Below are 17,763 nucleotides of genomic sequence, written 5' to 3' on the forward strand. Positions count from 1 at the left end.
GCGAAAGAACCGGATAATGTTTGGTGGCGGGTTGTGATAATCGTCATAGGCTATATTTGTTCTTGAATGTATTTATTACACCTACAGCGCCACTGTGGAGCGTTTTCGTAGGGGAGTATACATAATAAATCTTATATATGAAGCGTATCTATGCAACATAATAAACGAAAACAAAACAAACATGAAAAGTTTGGTGACGTAGTCGAATTATCACTGCAGCAAAGTAATACCATGAAGAAAAAAACTAGCAATACAGCCCTTGTAAAGGGAGTGAAAGAAATAAGAAAAAAAGACAACAATAAGAATAGTAAGTGCGGACATTTTTTTACGAAATTAAGGTATGTAGTGTTCTAAATAAAAAGTTGGATGTGCAAGGCAATTTCGGCTGGCAAGTTTGCAAGTATAAACTGTCCGCGAGAAACGAAAAAAAAGAGCGTTATTTTTGGAAACTGCAGTAAATAATTAAAACACTTTCCAATGCTAGTTTTATATATATAAAGAGAACGTAAATCTTGCTCCCAGTATGGCATTTTAGTTTTCCTGTGAGCATACTTAACCAAACATATTGAAACAAGTTTCAAAAATAGTGATTGCATTGCGTATAAATATATATATTTTACTGCAGAGCTTCATTGCTGTCAAGTGAGTAAAAGGTTCAGCGGTACATACCACCGTAACGACCCAGATCCGAGCTTCCCAGCCCGTCGTGACAATTTCACAAACTACCTATTGTTTGGAAGTGCTCGAATCTTCTTTGGACTGGCCTCAATTACAGTGCCTGGGCGAAAGATATGTGCCACGCACCCCACCTTCACCCACCCCCCTCCAAAAAAAAACTATATAATAATAATATAAATAATAATAATAATAATAATAATAATAAACTATAGCAAAAGTACAAAGCTGGACTGAGGACCGAGCCTCTACAAATGATACGTCAACTCGTATAGTTAATGTCAATGAAAGTAAATACAAAGGAATCGTTTTTTGGTGGCACATTATGGACGTCGCAATAAAACGCCCTTTATCGACCGACACGCTGTTTACAAAAAAGACAGTCTTTGCGCGTGGGCGGAAACAAAATTCGCGTAAAGGGTTTGCGCATGCGCCGCTCCGACAACAGCGCCGCCGCAGCAGCGCCCTTCTTTTTCCCGCGTGCCGTTTGTTAGTGGCTAGGTTTCAGTGCATGGTGCCAGAAACGCGTCTACGAATGGTGGTGTGTCTAGCCTCCTTATTCCGCCCGGAACGACTCAAAAGTGGTCCCGAAGCGACACGAAATGACGTCCCAAAAGTCGAATGCCTTGCTTTCGTATGTCGCGATCCTGGTGGTATCTAATCGCAGAAGTTCCCTCGAAAAGCACGAGCAGTGTCCACGGCCAACTTTCTGGGACATTGCGTGGACGAAAAGAGTTTGCTTTGAAATATTGAAATTCTATTTTATTTCCGTTCAACGATACCCAGGCAATCACAGTCCCGTAGGATCCAGTGCAAAAAATGTTTAGAGCCTTGGAATAAAAAATTTTACTCGTCGAAACGTTTAATTACTAGTTATTTACATTTTATGACAGTCGTCTTAAATATTCAGAACGAACATTGGGATGTTTGTTGCCGTGCAGAAATTCCCGTTATCTTGATGAGCCGACGCCGTTGGCGTTTAGAAAAAGTTAGGGACGCGGCTGTCGCCACGGCGACCCAACTCTTGGCTGACGAAGCTGACGAAACCACTGTCAAGCAGGAGAACTCGACCTGCAGAGGAACGGGCGTCTGCCACATGCACTACCGCCGACGTTACGCCGCCAAGGTCGCGGCCGGCGACAGCGTAACTCTTGTTTGACGTCATCGGGTACAAATCGAGGGACCACTTTTTTCGGACGGCTTAAACGCACCAGTTCGAGAGAATGCGAGTGTGCAGGCGAGCTGGTTTAGAACGGACATTTTTAACCCCGAAGAGTGGGTAAACAGAGGAAGAAAACACAAATCCTGTCGGTTGGTTTCCCCGGTCCAAGGGTTAAAAATGCCAGTGTGGAGACGCGTTTAAGGCACCCGAGTTTCGCACCGGATGCCGGGGTGTGCATCCACCCCTTACCTTGTAAGATCGTCGTGGCACCTGATGTCCCAGCGTCGTATAACGTCACAATGGGCCATGACGTCAGGGTGTAACCTGACGTTTAGAGAAGAAATTTATCCGCCGCGACGCTAACACTAGTAGCAAATGTATCCGATAAATATAGCGGGAAATTTATTTTAGCTATATTTATCGGATAAATGCACGCTTGCGTGGAGTATGATCTTGAGGCGTCTGTGAGCAGCAGAGTGTGCAGCGACTGGGTTGACCACAGCTAGGAACCTGCCGTTTTGTTTTACCCCGTCGTGTTATGCCACCTGGCAACAGGCTCAGTTATGTCTCTCGTGAGCGTAACATCTAATTTGAGGGTGCCTATTTTACGTCGCCATCGGGGCTAGGAAAACTTTGAATGGGCTATCATCACAAGTGGAAGTTTTGATCCAATGTATATAAAAAGAAGGTTGGCCTTAAACAGATACTACAAAGAAATGTCGGCTCTTATTTTTCGTCTATATATACGCATTCAAAGGAGCAGTATCACATCTGACACACCAAAACCTTGTTAAAAAGACACGAAAAGGAATTTTAAGCCGAATTAAACGATTATCAAAAGGCACCTGGTGGATGTCGCTGAAACCTCACTTGTAATCTCCGTCTAGAAACTGTTGTATCTAGGAGAACCGGGGTTGTCTTGGCCGCCTCGTCTGATGACGAGGACTTACGTGCTTGGGCTACCTGGCGTCGGTCATGGCGTAGTTCAAAGCTGGGACCTGCCGGTGCAGAAAACTACGTCTCTCTCAGTCGGGCTCAGAACAAGATTGCTTCGTCTTTCAGTTTCTCTGGTATCCCATGCACAGGATTGACGGCTCCTATCACGAGCTCGCCCCCCACACGCTCGATACGGTAAATTTTAATCACAGCAGGAACCTTGACGGGTAGTTATGATAACTGTCTCGTGTAAAGCAAGGCACCCTTTCCCCAAGGGCTCAGCCATCTCGAATGTCTTCACTTCTGGTACGCTGTAAAACATTTTTTAAATCTCTCCACGCCGGTGGAAGGTGTTTACGAAACATGAGTAATCGTCACCCAGTTTTGTTTTGCCTCAAATATATTTTCTCGCCTATTCCAGGTTAAAATATTTTATTATTTTTTTCGTCCCGCATACCACATACGGAGCCCACGTAGTTGAGAAAGACAGGAAGCAGAAAACGTCTATAAATCCTTTGAACCTGACGTCATCCGACAGCTCTACGACCAGCACAAGAAAAGAGGGGAGGTAGGAACTCACCGCTCAACGGGGCTCTCTTGTGTGCGTCCCAGACATCGCGATTCTTCCTTTACTGGGTTATAGAAGATTAACTTATCACTCGAAATTCACACAAAAGCAGCTTGCTTCAACCGCTTCGGTGGCTGAAACGGCTACGGCATCTTTACGACATCAGCCTCGCCGCAGCTTTGCTCATTCCGTCACGATTACGCCGGATGTGACGTCCCGTACGAAAATGTCATATATGGCCCTGATATACTTTTTATATAGCCATATATGATAATATAAGGAGTCGAGTATGGCCATATACCGCCATGTATGGGAGCAAATACGGGCAAGTATCCTCATATAAGTGGAAAAATACTGTCGCATATGGCCATACAAGTACGTAAATACGGCCATATATCGCCATATACGAGTCCAAATAAGGTCGTATATCGCAGAATAAAAGTTTAAATACTGGCATATGTCGCGGTATAAAATGCCAAATGCTGCCTTATATAGCGAAGGGGTAAAAATATATCCCCTGATATTGACATATAGGCCCGTTTCGGTCATGCAAACGAAAAGTCACATCTACTCGCGAAGACACTAGTTCATTTATATGTATTGTAATTAATTAACTATTGTTAACGTACGTCCTTAAAGTGAATTCATTCCAGGTATTTGGACCAATTAATCAATTGCGCATTTTGAAGATTGAAACACAAATGAAATTTGGTTCTATGTTTGACGTGTGACAATATGACGAAGTCCATAAGATCGGAAAGCGAGTTAGTCAAATAATAGTTTTTAGATCGCAGCTCTTAGGCGCCCGTTTCCGCGTTAAGTGGTGTCGGCATCGCCGTCGACATTGGTGTAACCGTCCCGATAAATGTAGCCGGAAATTGAATTGGTATTTATGTCACGTGACGTATATTTTCCTCTCTAAATGTAGCAGTGAAACTAATTTTGTTTATGTTTCCTCGCTAAATTTAGCGGGGAAGCATGAACCGTTAGCTTACTGAAGATGCAAGACGCAACTTTGTCGTCGCGAATCCTTTTCCCTTCGAACGGCTGCGCAGCCGTTGCGCCCCGAGTACGTACCCTACTCAGCATCTTTCAAAAACCGTTCGCGGAGCATCGCAACCTTCGTTTGCGAGCGTCGGCGATTCATCGTATGGTAAAGTCGGAAGGTGTGCTGTCCGTGGTGTTTTTTATATGTAACTCTTTCGTAAAAAATCGAATTTTAGAAACGCGAACCTAACAGTGTATACATAATTTTAAATTTATTAGTAATATATATATATATTTATTTATTTGTGGATATTGTGAGCAAAAAATAGTCGTGTTTAGTTTTTCATTTAAAATTATAATATGGGTTATATGGCGTAAAATATAGTATCGTCAAACTTGCATCCTTTTGGGTCACTTTTGGGCCGGACAGCTCCTTTGGAAGTTCAAAAGCTGGACTTCATAGAGGTGTATGTTCACTCGGTATTGACAGCAGGGTAGACGCTATCCGTGTCTCATGCCAATCGTATTCGTGGTTAGGGTCACGTGACTACAGTCTTGAAGCTGGTGATAATGCAGAACAGGGCACCTGCCTGAAGCCCAAGGCCACACATAGCACTCATTGCACTATCAACCTTGGGTACAACTGACAAATCCTCTCGTTGTGGTCATCGTTGGGATGACCCAGAAGATAAGCCTTTTGTGTGTGCACTCCCGTTTTAACCTTTCCTTTTGTCCTTTTCTCTCTCTCCCTAGGCTAAAAAGCTTGGAAGAAGGTGCACACTTGCCGAACCAATCAGCCGTAGACTTTTTATCGCTTGACTCCGCTTTTTGTGCGCGGGAAATGGCAAAATCGTGGTTGCGCAATGTGACGCATGACGCATTAGCCGTTGGCAATCTCGGAAAGCCTGCTTTCGGACCTAATTTGCCGTTTGGTGCGCCCTGTGTGGCTGCTGCGGATTCTGCTTCTGTAGTAAATGATATCTCGTAGAAAAAGTACTACCCGTATGTAGGCAACAAGCGATTTCTTCAAAGAAGCCCAAGAATTTTTCGTGATGCGTTTAGTGTTCGGCTCTGCAAATGACAGCTTGTGCTACATCGTGTTCAATCTTCACGGACACCTTCCTTCTCGTTTGTGTGTTTGAGTGGTTGTTCTGCCGTGCCCTTGTCGACATAAACCTCGGATTCCACTTTCAAGTCCGGTATCGTCAACGTAAGTGCGCTGCAAAATACTTCATGACAGATGATACTTTTTCTACAAATACTCTTCCGGACTACCTCTAGGATTAGCCCGTGTATCTCTCCTAACAGCCGGGAGAATGATTTCTCCGAAATTCTACCAGCAGTCACCTGCCAAAGGCCGTCTGAAATCATGTCACAACTGAAGGTAGAATATTGAATTATTTATTCTTTCTGCGTTTCGTGATAACACGCTCCACGGCCACCTTTTCGTGGATACACGTTTCATGGACACCAGTTTTGTCGACGATCGTTATGCGAATGTCGATAATCCTGCTTTCCTCGGGAACCAAGTTGAACGAAATCAGGAGTTGCGTAAAGCATCTCATGTAAAAATTAATAAAATTTGGTACATGCTCAGCATTCAATCGGTATTTTTTCTCATACAAATAATAAGTCACTTTTTGGTGGATTATTGTAGAAAAGAACAATATATATACAGGTTCCGTTCTTTGATTGGGTCATATCTGGCGTTATATGGGAGGCAGATATACCCCTATTTGGCGAACCCGGATATGGAAATATAAAAAAAATTGGCAACATCTCGGCAGATATACCTTATAAATAGTCGTATGCTTTATATAGCCAGATATGCCCAATCTTTTATATAACCACATCTCTTTCTTACATAAGTCCAGATTTGCAATTTCTTGTAAGGGGTGCTCTTCGCTGGCTGCTCTCCGAGCGCTTGCTAGAGGGCTGTTTGTAACGAAAAATGCAGTTATCCGGCTCAAAATAAAAACGTGCGATTGTCATTTACGGATATTGTAGATCATATTCAGCCTATTTCTGAACACGACGGGTATAGTTCAAATTTCTTTGATGTGTATTATTAAATTTATTGATGTCGGGTCCTCTAAATTACATCGGTGTACTCACTCACATAATTTATTATTGTAGGCAGTGCAAGCGGTTGTTTTAAGGACAAAAGTAGTAAGTAGATTATGCCTAGAGCTTCGGACTTCCAGTTACTAAGAAACACCGTCAAATATGTATATGTATTATCTTAGTGGATCGGTGGAAAAATGTATGCACCAACATATGCCATAGACAATACGGCGTTTTGTTGTCGCTTTATCTCCTGCATTTTGAATTTAAAGAATCGTGCAGCCCGGTATTGAAACGCACGGGTCACGCGTTTCACAACACGCGACCCGCGGGCCGCATGCCGCTCACAAAACTCTGGGACGCGGCCTGCAAGAATTCTGCGGGTGCGAAGCACCGTGAAAGCGCAAACCGCATGTTCCCCAGATTTTTTGTTCTCGAGTTACGAAGCATAGAAGCCGCAGTGGCAGAAACTAATGTTTTTGCCTCCCGGCGCAGGTCGCGTGTTTGACACCCTCTGCGGGCGCTAGTGTTTTGTCTACACCATTTTAACTTTTCCCCCTTGTTTAATAGGTACTATAAAAATACCTTCACGTGTTCAAATATCTCTAATGGTTTGATTGTTTTCTAAAGAAAATGTCAAACTCGTCACTCAGGTCGATTTTTGGTCAAATTGGGCAGGTCATTACTTTGTCTGTACTTCAGGTAAATTTTATTTCTTGGGCTCTATAGAAAGCCGTAAGCATGACTAGTATAGATATTGTAATATCATTCTGATCTACTGAGTAGCGGTTCCGCTACCTTCACGTAAACGTTGTGAAAAATAACAAATGTTAACACATTTCACGCGATTGCGGCTCAAAGAGAGGACATACAACCAAAATATTACATATCTAGACTGTTTTTTCTTGTAGTCGACCAATATTTCTAAAAGAATCTAAAAAATCAAAATTTACAAAATGGTACTTTTGAGAATATCGACCTGAAACTTTCAGCATTTGTTATTTCTTACAACGTTTACGTAAAAGTAGCGTAGCGGCCAGTCGACAGATCATAATGATATTATTATATCTATAATGGGCTTGCTTTGGGCTTTCTGTAGAGCCAAAGAAAGAAAATTTACCTTAAGTACAGACAAAGTAATGACCTGTCAAATTGGACCAAAAAGCGACCGGAGTGACGAGTTTGACATGTGTTTTAAAAAACAATCAAATTTCTAAAAATATTTGAATACATCAAGGTATCTTTATAATACCTATTAAATGACGGGTAAAAGTTAAAATGGTGTAGAGAAAACAATAGCGTCAGCACAGGGTGTCAAACACGCGACCTGCGACGGCAGGCAAAAACACTAGTTTCTGCCACTGCGGCTTCTACGGCTCGTACCTCGAGAACAAAAAATCGGGAGAACATGCGGTTTGCATCCTTCCTCATTTAAAAAATGCCCTCAAAACATATATTTTTTTTGTGAAAATTAAAAACTAGTCCCTTTTAGCCTGCCCGATTTGAGATGAAATCACCCATATATATATATATATATATATATATATGTATATATATATATTCGTAAAATTCTGTTATCACGGCATATCGCAAAATATAAATACCTCTGGAGTTGCGCTCTGATTTCCATTATGGAGATTTATAAACGTCTTTGAATTATTTATATATTTTGTTTATATTTTATGCTGTGTCTTTAACATGTATAAATCAAGATTCAATGATTTATTTGTATAATATTTTTCGCTTCTTCTAAGCGACCGAAAGGTCGCCGCAAGGACGGCTCACTCGAGGAACCGTTATGGAAAGCATTTCAGCACCCAAAACTGAATAAAACAAAATCTCAGAAAATTACTTTTTTTTTTTGTACGCAGTCAGATGGCCTCAGTTCTTATACTGTACTGCCTATTAAAGATGGTACGTGGGTTCAAGAACTCATTTATCAGGATAGGACGAGAGTTTAGATTAGGCATTAGGCCTAGGCAGCAGATTTGGTGTCGGTTCCGTGACTTTGGAAGCTGTCGGACCCGCGTACTTTTATATAAAAGCGTCAGTGGGGAAAATATAATTGTAATAAAAATACTGATTGCCTTGAAGGTTATAGTGCTCCTATTGTCAAAAGGCATTCTCCAAAAAAGATATAAAGGCTTGTCATAAAAAAGCGCAAAAAAGCGAGTAAGAATGACAAATATTTCCTTTGCAAGTCCAAGCAGGCATTTTTTGTCCAGCGACCGGCATCGCAACCTGGATCTTTTCAGAACTCGGTGGCGTCTCGAATGCTTGATCTGCTTTCGCAGATCCCGAGTTTCTGTTTCCCTTTCTTACATCGTCGTAATTTTTTTATATTTATTATTTTGTTTTTAATTTTATTATGCCGTCGCAGCGTGCGTGTACTTAAGATTGTTCCATACCTCAGGGCGACGTCTTGCTACTATCACGGCGGTAGAATCTCTGCGTGGTTCGAATTTCAAAATGCCTCCTCCTCGTCGTATCATCCACTGCACGCTCCGAGATCAAGGAGGTTAGAATAGAGGAGGTGTGCGCTTCGCGAGCCCCGCCAAAGGGGAAATGTGTGACGGAACTACGTCACAGCCGCATCGTTTTGTGACGTCATAGTAAAGCCTCCGGACGCTTCTGATGGACCTCATTCGACTCTCGCTACTACCCAGTCGCATTCGCTTCAGTTTCTATCACGTCAAGCTGGCTCCCCCTCTATTTAAACCTCCTTAAACCAAACGTCTTTTTTTTTCTTCTTAATAGCGGTTGTTCTCTGCCCGAATGCGGCCAACAGCGGTCATCTTACTACTCTAAGACTTCAATCAAGTAAAGTGTTACAGAAGCCAGCCGACAGCGTGTAGTAGGATACGTTTTTTTTGCTCGATTCCTGTCGTTTGTCGAAGATAACCTTTAGAACAGACCATAAACGCTAGCCGCCACGTTTGGGGGTATATTGAACGAATGGCGCAGAAGCACAGCAGCACACTTCAAGTAGAGATTCGGTGCAATCAGCGAGCCTGTTGAGCGTTTTGAAAGTAACATTGAAGCGTTCTATGCTTTGAAACGCTTAGATACTGACAAATAATCCGCGGTTGGAACTGATTCCAGTGTGAAAAACAATTACAGGAATCTGGCCAAAAAACTTGTGAAAAGCCTTAAATATAGTCTATATAAGCTGTTATTTTGATTATTTGACAATCAAAAATTAAAAAAAAACACTTTTTTTTAAAGGTTGCAATGTTTTGGTGTTGTCTTGCGAGTGTAAAGGCCCATTCATACTGTGCCGTCTGCCTATCTTTGCGTTATGATACAGTAAGTAACGTCTCTTCACAGAGGCGAGTAACCGGGCCATTCGTTCTTGGCATGAATTGCGTGGCCGCCAGTTCAAGGAGTACCTTTGCACGCGACATGCAAAACACAAATGTTCCGGTGACTTTCGATGTAACTTAGGAAAATGTAAGCAAATGCTACTGTGCGTATGAGCTTCAGGGCGCGTCCAGTTATGAAATGACCTCAGTAGTAGACGAAGCGGAGCTGGCTCGACACCAGGTGCACATCACCAGGTTGATGCTCGGCGGAAAGGAACAAAAATCACACACACACACACACACACACACACACACACACACACACACACACACACGCACACGCACACACACACAAACACACACACACACAAAAAAAAACTTTCATTTGTTTCTTTTCCAGCGCGAGCTGGATACCTTCATTAAGTCCTGAGGGTATCGTTAGCTTCGAACATGCACGCACAGCCAAAGCACGACTGAAGGCAACGAAAGCGTGCTGCAGGCCTGGGCATCCGAATAAGACGCCCCAAGCTTCTCCTCCTGTCGTTGACTGCTACTGCTCCGCACCTTAGGGTAAAGCGGTCTACTAAAAGTTTATATAAGGGAATTTTAAAATAGGGGGTATCAACGCCTCGCCGTCGCACTGCGCATGCGCGGTGTGAGGCCCCTAGCTGCTCGGAACGATAGACGTTTTTGGGGACCCTTATTCGAAAGCTCTCTATTATCTACTAGGAGGTGTTGGCCTTTGCCGGTACATGTCTTGTACATACACGTTACTAAGAAAAAATATTAAAATTTAAAATTACGCGTGGTTAGAAAGTAATCACTTTGATTGTGTGATTACTTGAAAAGATAAGTAATCGGCTGCTACGTTAGAAAGTAACCTTGACTTTTGTGATCACTTCATATTTTCACAACTGTTTTGTCTATTATTGGAGTCCTTCTTTCTAATAATGAATTAGAATCACCGAATTAAAAAATACTCATCGTCTCAATCCGCCAATTTAGGGAAGACTCTCTGTCGGAGGCTTGGTTCGAGGACCCCTTGGCAGGTATACTTGGAGAAACAAAATGCGCCATTATGGTGTGTTTACGCTCGCGGATTCGCGGGCGCATTCGCGCTGGCGGCGAGCGACTTAACTCGTCGCTGGTAGAAAATCGGGATGTGGGTTCCAGACCGATCTAGATTTCTGCCAGTAACGAGCGGATTTCGCCTCCCGGCTCGAAAATCCGCTCGCCGCCGACGCGGATACGCCCGCGAATTCGCAAGTGTAAATGCACCATTAGAAAGGAAAGAGACACATGGTAACGGTTAGGACTAATTTTAATACTCCCGAAAGTAATCAGTTCACTCTTGCGATTACTTCCTAAAAAGGTGCGCAGTAAAACCCTTAATGTTCGCGAGTCCTTAATTTCTGCAAATATTGCGAATTTTTCATTTCGCGAAATTTAAGGGCACGCGAAAATTTCGGTCAATGGGAGTTTCCATGCAACCGGCTGGAATTCGCGAAATTTAGTAGCTGCGGTTATGTCCTCTGTGACCGATTCGGCAAAAATAGGGGCCGCGAACATCTAAAGGGTTGTAGAGTGTTCGAATTGTTACAAAAGTACTCCAAAAAGTAATTTATGATAAGTAATTCGATTACTTGCAGTGAGTACCGTACCAATCTGCCCAGCACTCAAGCCACTTTGAGAGGTACATGGGGCTGCGTAAGATGTCTGCCCAGGTATACTTCCACCACCACGCTCCTGTCACGTGCCACCCGCTCCCTCGCTCTCTTACCCTTTTCTCCAAGAAAACGAAAGCAGAGTGTCGCGACGAGAACTGGACGTGGACGAAGCTAAGGCACATTAGGTAAGCTGTTGCCGTTGCTGCAGCCCTTGGTGCAGAGAGGAGCTGCACAATCCATTGCCCCAGAATCGCCGCGGGGAGAAAGTGGAACGTGAAGAGAGAAAAAAAGAAACAGCGATGATTCAACGCCGAGATACGTTTCTTTTACAACTTCTATTTTTCGTGGGACCTTCGATGAATCCCGGAAGTGTTTTTCGGCGATAAGAATTGAACATCGTATAAAGATAGCAAATACACGTAACAACACAAAACATAAAAAATAAATAAAAAATAAGTTGCACATGTGTACGAGGAAAGTCACGCAATTGGGAGAATGATGACTCCAGTTTTTATATACGATATTCCCGCATGCAAAACCGAGCGCCATCTCGTGTGGACTTAAGATTAATTTTCACGCTTTCTCCGCATTTGAGGGTTTCCGTAAAGATAGTCTTCCCCAAAGGAGATTGGTCGCGACAAAGTCGGAGCAGTAGATCTCAAATAGGATCATGTACTGCAAGTTCAGTCGGAACTCTTCACAAAGCATCCTCAATGAAGACTATTCACTTACGTGGATGGCTCATTTCCTCATTTTGGTGGTGAGCCCTATGACTTGCTCATACTTCCTTTTCAACAATCTCACGGCAGTTTTTATTTTTCTCGTTTCCCCGAAACGAAGTTTTCACCGATTGAATGCACAAATACATTTCCCTATTATTATAAAACAAAAACACTTCGCTTGCAGATGCGCTTTGTACATATATGAAAGATGCGAGAAGCTCACCGATATGACGGCTCGGAGTGGTATCATGATAATTGAGAGTAAATTTGCAGGTGGTGCACGAAATAACCCAATCTTGAAACACCTGCGTCAAAATCACGCTGCAAATTCCCCGCGCTATCTCCCCCGTCCTCAAATTTCCTGGCTTTAGCCTTTTCGCCTTATCAATTCCCCCGGCTTTTTCCCGGAGCCTTCTTACGGGGCGAATTACAAAACGAAAAGGTACCAACACAACTAACAACACAACTTTTTAAGAAAAAAAGAAAATGGCAGAACGACTGAGCACTAAGGAAGCGCAGCCTAGGGTTCATCGATATAAAAGAACCTCAACAGCCTTGGATGACTTCTTGGAGCGATAATAACATTGTTATCTAAGATGTTGAGGTCAAAGGGTCGAGGTCAAGGTGCAGAAGGCGGCGGTCAAATATTAGGAGAGGTGCACGAGTGCAATAACATTACGCACGAGTGCATTAAGATATGGCACGCGTGCATTAACAAATGTCAAAAAGTAATGCGTACAAGATGAAAATGAAGGTTCTAAAATAACACCCTTAATTTTAGCAATAACCGTTGAAAAATTAAAAGTTTAAATGACCACGCATCGAACATTCCATGCGCCCAAACGCTTGTGCGCCGATGTGTTTTACTCTGAAAAAGCATACACACCCGCGCATCGAAATGTTTATGCACCGAAAAACACGTAACCGAACCATCCACAGGCACATAGCGGGCAATGGGGCACGGGGATTTTGACACTGGGGGGAAATGGCACGGGGCATTTAAGAGGGGGGAAATGACGTAAACACAAAACAAAATGGCGTCTACAACGCCATTTTGTTTTGTGTTTAGGTAATACCAATAATCCAAACTACGTTTTAAATATATCATTAAGTGTATTATTGAAGATTGGCCCCCGATGGCTTTATATTTCCAGAATATTTCTGTATTCGCGTATTAATTGATTTTCCTGAACTTACATAAGCTGTTTATGTCCATGTTCCAAATCGATTTGTGCGGATTTCTCCGCCTTTCCGTGTTAATCAAATCATCCCAACCGGTCCCATTACCCGTATTCAACACTTGTATAATACCCTTCGCGTAGCAGATATTCATGTTTCTAATCCAACTTTTGTAGCGTTTGTCACTAACCTGTGGTCTATTCTTGGCGCATCATTATCAAGGCGTCAAACTGTTCACGATCACAGAAAATAAAGAAACAAATTAATGAATGAATGATTTCTGATCTTAATACTGAAAACAAGATTTAAAAAAAAAAAGAAAGGGGGGGGGGGGGGGGGGCTGCGCTAAGTTGTGTTTCTGCACAAACTCTACCGTACCCAATCTCCGTTAACGTGAGCCCAACTGTTGAACCATTCAAGGGTGGAGAACCCAGAAACTGAAACCTGCATTGCAGACGCCAATTCCTGTCGCAGAAAATAAAGCGAAATAACGAGAGCGAGAGAGAAAAGAAGTAGCCCCTGTCTCGTCTTTAATAACTTGCTCATTTTCCTCAGTGGCAGAGGCCAACATCCTCGCCAGCATGTCGTCACCGAGAGGTGTCTTGGCACCGTTACAAGACGTTCACACTCCTGTCGGCGTATGACGCGCTTCCAGCGCAATGCGGTGGAAGTTTAGCGAAAAAGCTTCCGCCAAGATAGTGGTGTTCTTCAAGACGCTTACACCGCAAGAAACGCCAAAAAGAAAACTTAAACAGATGAAGGAATTACTTTAAGATTTTACTCGCAAAATACGAACTTGTGACTAAGAAGAAATCAAACCGGTAGAATAAAAAAAGAAAGTAGCAATCCTTGCTGACAGAGGTAGGCTTCCCTACCTGCTTCGTTTTTATCGGCATGTCTCCCTTCTCTTTTTTTTTTCTTTTGTTTTGGGGTGTTTTATTGGCTGCGCGGGCCGTTCCCTCTCCTACCGGGTTTTCTCTCAGCTTCCCTCCCCCGCCGATTCGCTTTTCGTCTGCTTTCCGCTTTCCTCCCGGGTGAGTAAAGAAGATCGTCTGCCAAAGCGCGGCAGACGTGCAGAACGTCCCGATTGAGTGAAAGAAGTTGTTCAACGGTCAGCAATTTCCGAATTGAAGTTGGAAGGATTTTATCGGCGTGGTGTTACGGATTCACCGTGCGGTTCATCGCTGACTTCAGCGGTATTTACCCGGTTAATTTTTTTTTCTCGTTCGAATATTGTAACGGATGTGTGCTCGTGCGTGAGTGAGTGTGTGTGAGATCCGTGCGTGTGGACGTCGTCTTCTTCGAAAATCGCCGCGTCCATTTGCAGACGACTTTTTGCCAAGATCGTGGCGATGACGTTTAGGGCTCCGGAACGCGGGCCCAGGGTTGCCATGCTTTTCTGCTGTTTCGGTGAGTACAAATGACTATCATACTTTCGCTTCGCGTTGATGGAAGTTAATGCGAGCTGAATATTTCCAGGTTAGGTTGAAAATCAGGTTGAATATGTCAAGCGCGTACAATTCCATTGCATAATACATTGGAAAAAATATGTCAATATGTTGCACTATAACAACGTGTCAGTTTTAAAGAGCGATATGACGAAATGATTCTAGAACTTGATATATGAACTTGTCAAGTTATACAAAGCTAAGTCTATCGCACGTGGTAATTTGTGCAAATGAAAGCTGAACTTGGCAACACACACTCCGCGGAAAACCTGTCGCAGGAATCGGAATTTTTATGCAAACTTAAATGAGTTTTAAAATTCATTTTTTATGCCGAACTTTACACATTCTTTCCTGAAATGTACATTTTCACTGAGATTCAAACACCTCGGTGACAAATTTTACGTTAAGCAATTTTATTTTTAAAAAAGGTGAAACTATTAGTACAATCAACTTCTGAGCACCAGATATAAAAGCTTTACAGTAATCTTTTACAAGCAATTGCAGCTGACTGAGTTTAAATGCAGTCGAATTGCAAGTGTACCAATATAAGTGGGAATGCTTGCATATTCATCTTGGTTTCAGTTACTACGACGACAATAAGAGTTTAAAAGCTAAAATTTTACGCGATGCGGGCTCTCCATGCGTGCCGACTATTCCACGATTTGTTTTTTCTAGATCGTTCATTATGAGAAGTGGCAGATTTTGAAACTGACAGAGTGTGTTACTGATGATTTAGGTAGAACACAAGCTTCTTCGTAAGTTAATAAAGCAAATATTTTTCAAGCTGTGACGTGTAGGAATATTATTTACGTGCGAATTAGGCACCAGGTGCTTGCATACGCGCCAGGCGTGGACTTTAGCCTATCTAAAAAGCTACCATTTTTTTCATTAACATTTTTTTTGAGAGGAAGGATTATAGTCCGAGATATGCGGTAAAAAGACGTTGTAGTGCAAATACCGACCGAATTTTCCACACCGTCTGAGATTTCCAACCCGTTGATTCATATTTGAATGACTGGGAAGTATGCGTTCACCTTCTTTTCGATTGGACACCTTGTTCACACTATGTTTTAGGACGGGGGTATAATCGCACATGTCGTTAAGGTCAGAAAAAAAATGTAGACATTAAATTATTTCCTTTACCGATGTTTCTTTTTTTTTTATGGAGGCAATACAATTTTTATTCGGATGCGTTCTATATGAGTACGATGCTTTTGTGCCGTGACTAGGTATATTGAGATTTTTCATTATGGCGACCAGAAACTCGTGATAGTGCTAGTGTTGTTGATATGGGAGATCATCATGAATCATGCGTTTTTTGTGCCCCCAAACATATGGCAGGCCCTAGGGGAAGAGGGGCGCGCAAGTATAGGAGAGAAAAAATAATAACAAGCAAGTAAAAATTAGCATTGCACTTTTCTTGAAATTATAAAAACGAACAAAGCACCTCAAGGTTATTAACCGAGTTGTACATGAGCTGCACGCGTGTCGATAGAGAGCGAAATTCTGAGCCAAAAGAGTAAAGAATTCATGGATCTATTTTGTCGTCGGTAATCGTATCAGGAGAATCTACTAAGTATCAGGGGAGATTCAATAACTATGTTGAGCATATTACAGGAAAACACCATATCGCGAACAGCCTGTCAGACTAAAAGAAGCTAAAGGCTAAGAGTCTCGAAAAGACGCACACCATTATATGAAATAAACTCTCTGTTGAATGTGCCGATCAAACACAACTCTTACAAAGCTTCGTTGCACAGACTCTAACCTAAACGTTTGAATAACGCGAAGGGCATTGTATATAGTAGAATTGCAAATGTTGGTAGCACCAAGGAGCGGAATAAGAGCAGTATGCACGAAAAACATTGGGATTTGCGAGTCATGCCTGAGATAACGCCAAGCAAGTGTGAAGAAATATTAATTATGTTTACGACATGACACTTAAACTTCAGGCTGGCAATCAATCAAAATACCAAAGACACATAACACAGAAAAATATATAATGTCAGAGCGATGTAATACATACGTATAAAAAATTAAATTAGTCCTACGCCAGAAACGAACAACTTTACTTTTTTATTGCTTTAAATATAGCATGTTCGTTTGACAGCGGCAAGGATAAATTGCCTCGACGTCATCTTACAACAATCCAGAATCAAGAAACGTGCGGATACTAGATAAGGTTTTCACGTCAAAAGCGAACCGAAGCATCTCCAAACTGTGACAGTTATCCAACGTAAATAAAAGAACCGCCAACCAAAAATATATAGTATCTCGGAGTGGACAGTGTGCTTTACTCCTGTTGTAGTTCAGATTATTTATATATTGCCCTTTATAATTATTTCGTGTAATATTACAGGGCCGTCAGTTTAGCTAAAGTAAATTGTTTACAGCGTTTTGCTGACTGGTGAATTTGCCAGAACCTATGAGGCTATCGGATCTATGTGTCGATTTTTGAGCGTGAAATTTTGTATGCGGAGGATAATAGCCTGCTTTTCTGCCATATATACTTATATACACAGCATCAATCAATAGCAGAAGGCTTTGATCATTTTTAACACGTTTATATCTAGGAACTATATTTAATTTTCACTTACAGGTATTAACGTTGCGTCAGGATTTAAAACAGTTATTAGTTGCAGCTGGCATTCCACTAGCTTAAATACCCGAAATTAGTTGCTAGTTGTTTTATATCAAATAAATATAAATGAACCTTATTTTTCAGAGGCATTGAAAAAGACTAGGTCTTGGATTCTATTTGATGACGCACTATTAATCATTTTACCCAAAAACATTTCCTGAGAAACAAAACCGTAAAGTAACACAGAATGCTGAACATTGAATAAACAATAATAAAGTACGCAAAGATAGGAAACATTAAAATGTTAATCTTCGATTTTTCTTATCTTGTTTTGTTCATGTTTTTGAGAAAATTAATTAACTATGAATTATACTTTATAATGTAGATAATGCAAACTGTAGGGAGTGCAAGACTGCTGAAGGCCAATTGCATTCATATTTCGTTTTTAGGCGTAAAACTGATGTGTAAACAT

General features: G+C 42.0%; 1 protein-coding gene across 1 annotated transcript in view; it reads left to right on the plus strand.

Moving 5' to 3' along the window:
* Nucleotides 1–231: 231 nt before the first annotated feature.
* Nucleotides 232–17,763, plus strand: part of LOC115325646 — a 107,059-nt gene continuing 89,527 nt past the window's right edge. The window contains exon 1 of the mRNA XM_040216600.1: nt 232–307. Within this exon, the coding sequence (XP_040072534.1) occupies nt 232–307 (76 nt within the window). The remainder of the gene's footprint in view (nt 308–17,763) is intronic.

Source organism: Ixodes scapularis, unplaced genomic scaffold (genome assembly GCF_016920785.2).
Source record: "Ixodes scapularis isolate PalLabHiFi unplaced genomic scaffold, ASM1692078v2 PGA_scaffold44__24_contigs__length_19508400, whole genome shotgun sequence".
In the NCBI taxonomy this organism is placed as follows: Eukaryota; Metazoa; Arthropoda; class Arachnida; order Ixodida; family Ixodidae; genus Ixodes; species Ixodes scapularis.